Source organism: Oreochromis niloticus, linkage group LG23, assembly GCF_001858045.2.
Source record: "Oreochromis niloticus isolate F11D_XX linkage group LG23, O_niloticus_UMD_NMBU, whole genome shotgun sequence".
NCBI classification, from domain to species: domain Eukaryota; kingdom Metazoa; phylum Chordata; class Actinopteri; order Cichliformes; family Cichlidae; genus Oreochromis; species Oreochromis niloticus.
In genome coordinates this window covers 43,267,869-43,278,131 of record NC_031986.2, presented here as the reverse complement: position 1 = coordinate 43,278,131, position 10,263 = coordinate 43,267,869, and the positions used below count along the sequence as shown (strand labels likewise).

General features: G+C 40.3%; 1 protein-coding gene across 2 annotated transcripts; it reads left to right on the top strand.

Annotated features, from left to right (window-relative positions):
• Nucleotides 1-3,379: 3,379 nt before the first annotated feature.
• LOC100706092 (diencephalon/mesencephalon homeobox protein 1-A) lies at nucleotides 3,380-9,342 on the top strand. Of its 2 annotated transcripts, XM_013266577.2 has the most exons (5): nucleotides 3,380-3,567; nucleotides 5,518-5,684; nucleotides 5,840-6,034; nucleotides 6,928-7,363; nucleotides 7,561-9,342. In XM_013266577.2, the coding sequence occupies exons 2-5, from the start codon at nucleotides 5,532-5,534 to the stop codon at nucleotides 7,977-7,979; spliced, it is 1,203 nt and encodes a 400-aa protein (XP_013122031.1). In that variant the 5' UTR covers nucleotides 3,380-3,567; nucleotides 5,518-5,531; the 3' UTR covers nucleotides 7,980-9,342. The 2 variants fall into 2 exon arrangements, with proteins under 2 accessions (XP_013122031.1, XP_019206695.1); XM_019351150.1 differs by lacking the exon at nucleotides 3,380-3,567 and having other exon boundaries at nucleotides 5,532-5,685; nucleotides 5,856-6,034; nucleotides 7,561-7,979.
• Nucleotides 9,343-10,263: the final 921 nt, after the last annotated feature.

Here is a 10,263-nt window from a genome sequence, read left to right as displayed (position 1 = left end):
CTCGGCTGAGCGTTGATTCGGGCTGCCAAAGTCCTGATGCAGGGATAAAGTTTTGAGGCATGAGGATGATTGAGAGCAAAGGCGATAACTCAGATCTGAGGAGAGGCTTTAACATGATAAAGCCTGAATGCAGCCAGAGTGCGGAGAACAATGAGTGTGCCGATAAAATCCACAGAAATCTGAGATGAATTTGGGGTTTAGAAAGTTAGCCTGGGGTGAACAGTGCTCAGATCCTGAAGGTGAGCAGGATGAGAAGTGTGCTTTGAAAATGGTAAATGACGAGGGGTGAACTACGGGTTTTATTCAGAATAATCTTTATGATTAGGCCTCAAAAACAGCAGTTAGGTTTGCAAGGGATTACAAATTTGGAACTGCTGATTTTTTCTCTAAACGTCAATGATTCGCAAATCGATTGACTGATAAATTGTAATATTTTGATAGTTTTTATATCTCACAGTTTTAGATTGTTGAGAACTGAATAAACTTGAGTGAACATTTAAACAAGCAATGGTGACACCGCTGGAACTGGTGATGTTTTGGTCAGAAAAGCAGACACTTCATTCACTAAAGGTAAATCAATATACATAATAATGATAATAATGCATTATCAATAATCCCATTAGTCATGTGTTTTATCCACATCCAAAATTTAGATTAGATGTTGGCTTTTTCATTAAACCGTTTGAATGAAACAAAAATTTTCTCATTATAAATGTAAAACATTCTATCCCCTTATCACAAGCTCTTAATGATAAACCAGTAAGAAAGGTAAACAAATTCATATACATTTAATTTCTTCTTAAATTGCTCTATTACACCACATACAATAGACACACTGTTAGGATTTAATCCAGACATGCCTGTGCAACTCGTCTTTTAGGCACCAGAAGTCGAATACTTTTAAAAACTGAGATTATGCCTATTATTTTGACTTAAATTTTTTTTTAAAAAACATCACCTGAAAATGTGACTTCCCAGAGTCCAGAGTCATGAAGAGCCTAAGCGAGTGTGAGCCCTGAGATCAATATCATGATTCTGTCTAACATTAAAGAAATAAACAGAAGACAGAGGAGTTCTGCAACATGCTAATAAGAACCCAGACTTACCTCTTCTAAGGGAAAGCGCTGATCTCACAGAATACTACTTTGAAACAGTTTTTTACTCCTTTTTGTTAACTGATAAATAAGCTTATCATTTATAATAGCTACATAACGACTATTAATAACAATATTTTGAAAGCATCTTCACTTTTAGGACCTGCATTTTAAAAGATTACATCTATAATTTGTCTACATGTTATTTTACAAGTTAAAAACAATTCTGTAGTTTATTGTCCATTCAATCCCAGTGTGGGAGGGGCTGCTGCTCCACTGGCCTAATATCACTCTAATAGCAGGCCCTCTTGACACTTGCATTAAAACCCTCAGCCATGCTGGACATTAGGCCGCATTATACGTTCCGTAAAAAAGCTGATTTGAGGAAGAGCAGCTGAGAGGAATTCCTTCTCGCTTTAATTGCTTTAGAAACGGTTCCCACAAAGAGACACTGGACAGATTTACCTCCAGTTTAAGTTCTTATTTTCATCGGTTCACAAGTTAATCCGATTTTTCTTCTCCTCTCTGCCCAAATGCTCTCCAGCAAAAAAAGGCACAGGACAAAACATAGGTTCGGAATACATATATATATATATATATATATATATATATAGATATATAGATATATAGATATAGATAGATAGATAGATAGATAGATAGATAGATAGATAGATAGATAGATAGATAGATAGATAGATAGATAGATAGATCTAAAATCGGAACAGTTTTAAAAATATACTTTTTAAGACCCATGTGCGCAGCGAAACCCACTTGTTGCTATAAATCGTTGATTTTTATTGTTGCTTTTTCATATTCTGCATTTTCTCGATTAAGCTCTATAAGACACCGACCTTAACTCAGCAACATGAAAAATCTAAAGAGGGAACACTTGAACTTTGCTCAAACGCGCTGAGGTGAGCTATAAGGCGCACACAGCCTGTTTTCAGACGTCTAAAGTTCTATGAGTGAATGTGAGCAAAGATCAAATTTAGGATTTTAACCCCCTCCCACCCCACCTTCGTCTTTCTCCCTCACTCTCGGAGAAAATTCAAAAAAATATGCAAGCTTTACATTAAAAGGCTACTTTCGCTGCCCTTAATTCCAGCCTAAACGGTTTTTCCTCGGAAGAAGAAATCTTTTCTAAAAACCTTGAAGAAGAAGAGAGGGGCATTATTGTTTTAATCCTCTTACCAGCAGTCATTTTAAGACATTTTTTGGAGGGTGAAATGGCGTCTTGTCTACCCAATCCTAACCTAAATCCCTCGGGGCCGGGGAGCTGCTGGAGGCAGTGCAGCCCAGCCCGCATCTCTCCATCTCAGCTGCATTCCCACCAAAAAATGCAGTCATTGCCAGGCAGCAGGAAAATAAAATTAATGCACGGAATTAACCTGAAAGTCGCTGTAGTCACTGCAAGAGGGTAGCAAAGGCCAGTAGCTTCTCCTCATTTGCATATCATTTAATTAAGACCCGTGTGATTAACTTTCCCCCTGCCTTTTAGCTGATTTTCACGAGTTTCATCTAAATCAGCTCATATTTCTTACAAACACTAAAGATCATCTGTAGCAAATGTTTACTTTCTAGATTATCTCGGATTTGTTTTCATTATTTTGTTTTTTAAAAGGTTGTTTGGGGCTAAAAATCAATCCAGAAAGCATCACTGACAGACAAACAAACGGAAGCTTTAATGGACTTTTTTCTTTTTGTAATTTCTCTGTAGTGGATTTAGTAATTTTCTAAAAATTAATAAAGCAGTATGAAAAATACTAAAATTAAAGGTAGTGAAAGGTAACTGGGAATTAGAAATTAAAACAAGTACAGGTTTCCCTTTGAAGTGGGTTTAAGCGCTTACTCAGCAACAAATTCTCAGAATAACTCTGTGATGTTGAAAATATGAAATCAAACTCAGACTGTCGCGTAATTTTTTATATTTGTGCAAAACAACTTTAAGTTATCAAGGTGAAACTTCGTCAGCCTGCAATCGCCCACAAACAGCAGCATGCATTTAATCATCACGGTCACCTGCGAGCGATGTGCTTAAAACAAGGAGAGCCTATAATAATAATGATAATAATAATAGTAATAACAATAATAATAATTGTCTAATGTGACAGAACGTGTTAAAACAAGCACAGCGGCACCTCGGTGCAGCACTCACCCGCAAAGTGAGGCGTATAGAAGCGAGGGGGGCGGGTGGATGAGGAAAGCGACGTGATTGGCACAGAGAGGAAAGCGTCGGGGCGTCCCGGTGACCCCACCCGGAGCGCTTTAAAGGCCGATAGATGGCAGCTCGGCATCCTCCCTCAAGCAGAGAAGCGAGCCGGTGCACGGAGCGGACAGACCGGAATATTCTCAGGATATCTGGCTGAATGAAAAACTGTAATGAACTGAATAAGATGATCAACCACCTGGGGATTTTAGAGGAGAAGATCTGAAAGGCGAATATTCGGCTGAGAAATTTCTATAAGGCAGAGAGGTAAGAAGTTTGCTGAACGCAAGTTGGGCATTACAGCTCATTTCCCTACAGGATTTAGATTTTAAACTAAACAAACATTTAATTAAAACTGTTTTTAGCCTTGTCTCTTTTGTTTTTGTCTTCGCTTACATCGGGTTCCGAACTTCCTGATAGAAGTGATTCCCATAGTGCAGCGATCTCGAGGTGTCCAAAATAAACAGTGGCAGCGGTTAATAACAGCACGTGCTTGCTCGGTTTCCCTTTATTTCTGACTGTAAAATAACATGCAGTGTTATAGGATTTGTCAGGAGATCCCTTGGTTCCTCTCGGTGTGTTACTCCGTGTTGTTCATTTGCCGTAGGTTAATTATTCCCGTTCGCTCTCTCTGTCTTTTCAGTTTGTAAATGGTGATGGATTGACGCCACGCATAGAGAACCACGGCCCCAAGGCACTCTTTAGTAAATGCGGTATAACTCATAAATCCACGGCAATTAGCATAATTAGACTTAAATCAGAGCCCGAGGCATCGTGACATTGTCCTGAAAGAAGAGCATTATGTTGAATTTTTAAGCTGTAGATGTGGGGGAAACTAGCAGATTACATGCTTCCAGCCAGAGGCTCATTTAGCAAAATAGTGCAATGAAACAGCCAAAAAAGAAGAAGAAAAAGAAAATTAAAATCGAAAGAAAATATTGTATTAGTTACACGGTTTCCTCTCAAACAGTCATTTATACACGCACACACGCCCACCGGGGCCCACCTTTCACGTGTCAGGCCTGATGATAAATTAATAGTCCTGTATAGTTGAAACCTATTTGCACCCACATTAAACAGGAGTCCAACCGGGGATCCTGTGCATATTTCACCGCAGACCTGTCACACGTCGCCGTCAGCCTCTAGGCGCTTGGAACCGACCTGGGACCCGCCACAGATTGAAACAAACGGCTCCCACTCGAGGCGAACTCACAGGGAGCAAAGTAAATATTTTCCCGCAATTCTGCCGGTGCAGACTGCAGAGGTTTGGCAGCGATTACCGTGAACTGCGAGCGCGCAAAAATAAACCTTTAAAATATTAATAACAATAATAATGATGATTAAAATATAGTCAGTGTAAAAGCTCATTTTAAACCCAGGCCGTGAATAAAAAATACTGAAGATAATTTTTTTTACTGGAATATTTTTGGATATAAATAAAAACACTTTAATTTATTATTATTATTATTATCATTATTATACAGACTTGTAAAATAATAATAATAATGATACATGTCTGTATTATAATTCAGTAATAATTATTTTACAGAAATGTATTACAATAATAATAATAATAATGATAATAATAATAATAAGGTAAAATAACAACAAAAAGCCACAGAATAATGCAACAATCCAAAAAAGCCGATATCGAAAATTCTACTTTATGCACTACTTTAAAAAAAATACATTTGATCTGAAATAACAACACTTTGTATTAGCAAAAAAAAGGGAAATTATTAGCAATGACATCAACGGAGAATCTATTTTACGACTTCTTGTACTTCTCAACACTAAACTAAACAAAAAGTGATCTTAATCAAATGTAATATAAAAGTTACCAATTTGCTACTTTCCATGTTTTTGACGATATTTTTGACTAAATTTAGTTTCCTTCAGTTTTTCGTTTTACTTTGCTACATTTGTGCGGATCTAACGACACACATGAAGGTTCTTTGAAAATTCCAACTGTATATTAACTCATAAATCATTACCAGTTATTCGCTTTGTTATCCGTTTATAAAATGAACCATCCCCTCTTTGCCGGGAAGGAGTCTAAAGCTTGTCTTTCACCTGTTGCCATTTAATTTTCTCCCCTCGGAACAAACACGCACACAAAAATAAAAAATAAGAAATGGCCTCCTGGAGTTTAAACTTTTATTTAGAACTTTCTTTGTTCCGAGGCCTGAAACTCACAGCAGCTTGTTCTCTCTTCAGTCAGCTCGCCGGTCATGCAGCACTACGGAGTGAACGGCTACTCTCTGCACGCCATGAATTCTCTGAGCGCCATGTACAACCTTCACCAGCAGGCGGCGCAGCAAGCACAGCACGCGCCTGACTACAGGCCCTCGGTGCACGCGCTCACTCTCGCGGAGAGACTGGCTGGTAAGACTCAGTTGCTCATTTTCTATCCCAAATCGTCACTTCCTCCCATTCTCAGTTAAGTTATTATATTTATGTGATCCTGGCACGTGAAGGTGCTCGCGTGAACGTTTAGCTTGTCCCTAAATTAAACTGGTCATGTTTCTTGTTTCTCAACGGCTGTACATTTCAAGACATTATCCTTGAGGCCCGCTATGGCTCCCAGCACCGAAAGCAGCGGCGCAGTCGAACAGCGTTCACCGCCCAGCAGCTGGAAGCTCTGGAGAAAACCTTCCAGAAGACGCACTACCCTGACGTGGTGATGCGTGAACGCCTGGCCATGTGCACCAACCTGCCCGAGGCACGTGTGCAGGTAAAAAAAAAAAAAAACCCCAAATGCATTTGTCTAGCAGTCTCGTTTCGCTATTAAAAATGTGAAATAAATAAAAGTAATGGATATACAGTATACAGGTGTTGAGGCAGTCACGTGATATGAATTGTCGTTTTTCGCTGTTTAAGAGCCGATACTGTGCTCTTTCAGACTCACTATCCTATAAGGATAGTCTTACGTTTGTTTTCTTACACAGTGCACTGCTTTTCACCTCTGTTTGAAACTCTGGCATACTCAGATTTAGCCTTTTGTATATTTTAAAGCCCACCTGCCAAGAGGCCCCCTGATTAGTCATGTGGACGAGCAAAAAGGTGTTCCTCTCGTAGTTTTTTCTCTTGGTAAAAAAGCCCTGTTTTAACCATAATTAGACCTAGACCAGAAGCTTCCGCAGAAGTATATGATTTAAGAAATGCACAGCGTTCAGTCAGTAGGACTCACTTTTAAGGCAAAACTATCACAGATCAAGACAAAAGCAGTTAATTAAATATCAGAACAAATATCAAGGTATTCTAATAAGATTCTTGTAAGACTATAGTTTTTTGTTGGCGTGACGTTCTAGACCCTGAAAAATCTAAAAATAAAAATGAAACTGGTTAAATGGCCTGCTGTTTTCATTATTTACACGACTGTTTGAAAGACTGACTGGATCCTTTTCATTAAAACTGTAGAACAGGACATTTGCCTTGGTAGACGATGAATTCTCTGAGGCCCACTTTAGTTTTTCACATGTGCACCACATCAGGGATTTTTGTCCAAAGAGCCAGAGTAGCCATAGTAAATTTTTACAACACACAAGAAGAAGAATATTAGAATATTAACTTTTAATGTATTTTTAGTCCTTTACTCAGGCACTTATCTATTTTTCTACCTGCCAGGTCTGGTTCAAGAACCGTCGGGCCAAGTTTCGTAAGAAGCAGCGCAGCTTGCAAAAGGAGCAGCTCCAGAAACAGAAAGAAACTCAAGGAGCTGCCGAAGGTGCTACAGAAGACTCCAAGAATGACCTCACTACTGCCACTACCCTGGCTCCTGAGACTCGCACTCCTCCTCCTCCCTCCTCCTCTTCATCCTGTCACTCAGAGACCGAGAGGCAGGCAGCAGCACGGCCCCAGCCTGGTGAGATGAGCGTGGAAGTAAACGTCACCTCCCCAGAACCATCAGACAGCGAGTCAGCAGCAGAAGATAATGCTGACAGGGAGGAGGACGAAATAAGAGGAGAGACGAGGGTGAAACTCAGGGAGGAGATTCAGGGGGAGGGGGGACTGCCGACAGGGAGCAGCTCCCCATCCTGTAAACGGCTGAGCCCAACCTCAGGTAAAAAAAAAATACCACATTCAGTTTGTCTTCCTTTTGTAGTCTCTAATCAATTACTTTATTTTAGAAATTAAATCTGTCCATGTGCGAGATAGTTTGAGAGAATTCATATAAATGGAGGGTATATACAGAAGTTATCCACTTAAAAGGTGCGTCACAACATACTGAAGTCCTCCTTCTCGCTTTCTGTCTTCCAGATTCTCCTTTGAGCTCCCCCGCCTTGCCCTCCTCCAGCAGTGTAACCAGTGGTCTAGTGCAGAGCAACTCCTACGCTTCGTCTCCTCTCAGTCTCTTCCGCCTACAGGAGCAGTTTCGCCAACACATGGCGGCCACCAACAACCTGGTGCACTACCCATCGTTTGACATGAGCACGCCGTCCAGCCTGCCCTACCTGGGCATGAACGTTAACATGCCTTCCCCATTGGGGTCGCTGCCCTGCCAGTCCTACTACCAGACCCTATCGCAGGCTCAGCAGGTATGGAACAACCCACTGTTGCAGGCAGCACCGGGCAACCTCCCAGGAAGCCTCAACAGCAAGACCACCAGCATCGAAAACCTCCGTCTGAGGGCCAAGCAGCATGCGGCCTCGCTGGGATTGGATACACTCCCCAACTGAAGCTTGGCTGCTAGTTGTACGTGCTTGGCCTGTAGGTCAGGGACTACGCTACAAAATGGAGGCCTGCCAACAGGAGGTGACCTAACAACACCTCCTGACCTCTCATGAACCAGCAAAAGAACTTTGTGTATCCACCCAGAATTCAGAATTACCTCCAAAACAGCAGTAGAACCATCTCCAGTTTAATGTCAAGATTATTTGCTATTCAGATGTTGTGACGATAATCACAGAAGCGCTTCGTTCAAAGTCTGCCCACATTTCAAATTTGTGCTCATATAAATTAATTCCACAGCTTTTTTTGTTTGCTCTTTTGTCGATTTTAAATAAACCCAGTTTCAAAATATTTGCAAGTACACACCAAAAGAGCATAAAGCATGTTTTCTCCTTTAACTGAGTGCCAGGGTTGTCAATTCATGTATTGGCCTTATCCTCAACAGCATCATTTGAGCATGCAGCTCACTGCTGGGAGCACACGGAAACACAAAGAACGTCTCTGCTGGATAGACCTAAGAGAAAATAAGATTATGACAAGAACTCAATGGACTTAATGAAAATCCCACCTGGACTGAAGCTGTGACTGAACAGCACTGCTTAGCACTTGCTTGCATTTGACACCACCTGGTCAATAGAATCAGGAAGCTCTAATGCCAGCTGTTCACTATGATTTAAGCTTCTTCTATAGAGTCACTGCAGGAAGGCTTGAACTCCAGAGCTGTCAGTCTCATTCCAGGACAGATATGAAAGATATATATATAAAATCTTATAATCCTACAAGAACTCGAACTATGCATGCTTGTACCCCACTGAAGCATGGCTTATAGCCACATGACATAGTTGACATGGCATTGGCAGCAGGGTAAAGTTCTGATATCAGAAGTAAAATTGGTTAATATAATTTCACAACCAAATTCATTTTTCTTGATAGATGATTTTGGAGTCAGAGCTTTCAGGTCAGCTTGCAAGAATCCATTGAGCATTGTAAATATCCTTCAGTATTTGTCCACCTGCCTGGGTAAGGAATACCTCCATGTCTCTTCTTTTTAAAGGATTTAAGAGGAAATGTATTTTCCAGTTTTGGCTATAAGCAAAGGACCTAACAGAGAAAATGAAGTAAAGAGGAGAATCTGCAGATGAGGCACAGTTAAAAATAATTTCGCACCGCCAACATTTATTTTTGTCAGATTGAACTCACCACTTTTCCTGAGCCGGTGGCTTCAGCAGAAACATGCACAGGCCAGTTCTCTATGTATTATATGACTGTACATTGAAAACATGTATTTCTCATTTGTTTTAAATGTGAGTAATTTATCTGTTCAATGCAAGGGAATAAATCAAAACATAAGAATGACTTATGTTCACAGCATGAAAATGTCTGTCTGCATTTTTTCATTAACACTTTCAAACCAGAGTATAGCAGTTATTTATTAGGTAATTAAGTATTTATTAAGAAAATGTGAGATTGAGAAAAAAATAACAATTTCTTCATAAAATTCATGACAAAACAAACATTATTGCAGGAAATTTCATTATGTTGCTCTTGTGGGATGAGTTGACAGAAGTTAGCCAAAAGGTGAGTCTGAAGAAGACCAGAAAAACCATTTACTTTCTAACCGGGATATCGAACCAGTTGCCATGCTCTCTCACAGACCTTACTCTCCAATGAGAGTAAGTTGGCAACAAAACAAGGGCAGGCTTGGCTTAGATTGTGCAGACCAGAGAAAGTCACAAAACTAGCTCATAATAAATTGTTTGAAATTTAAAAAAAATACCTTCACTGCTTTATAGTAAAAATTTAATTTTGGTTCCTATGTTTTATTGAGGACACCTTGATGATCCATAAATAATTTATACACAGGGGGTCCGCCAGCCTCAATGCTGAGGTTTACACACCAGATAGGGGAGAACCTGCCACTTGTTCACTCACTGCAGAAGATTTAATCCCAAATGAAATGACTGAAGCACAGTGTCAGGCTCTAAAGAGTCTCCCAATCCACCCACCCACCCACCCACTCTTCATACGCTCTCTTTCGCCGCTTCCCCTCTTCCCCCACCCTGTCAGCAGAGGTTTGGCTGCACCGAAACAGAATGCTTCGCCATAAGAAGATTACCTTTGGTTGGAATATCGATGGATTAAGTAAGAATAGAATGAGATAAAATAGGGCTAAAAGGGTTTCTAGAGTCAGCAAAGTTCAGACACCTGTTTTCCCCCTGCTCTGTCCTGCCCCGTAAATCCATGGCCATAAAGATTATATCACTTTCTGACTAGCAAAAGGTAGGCGGCTGT

Bases quoted from the DNA above. Each gene is read 5' to 3' on its own strand.
- LOC100706092 (XM_013266577.2), top strand. From the start codon at position 5,532: ATGCAGCACTACGGAGTGAACGGCTACTCTCTGCACGCCATGAATTCT. The intron at 6,035-6,927 runs GTAAAAAAAAAA...TCTACCTGCCAG, and splicing joins TGCCCGAGGCACGTGTGCAG to GTCTGGTTCAAGAACCGTCG. The intron at 7,364-7,560 runs GTAAAAAAAAAA...TCTGTCTTCCAG, and splicing joins ACGGCTGAGCCCAACCTCAG to ATTCTCCTTTGAGCTCCCCC.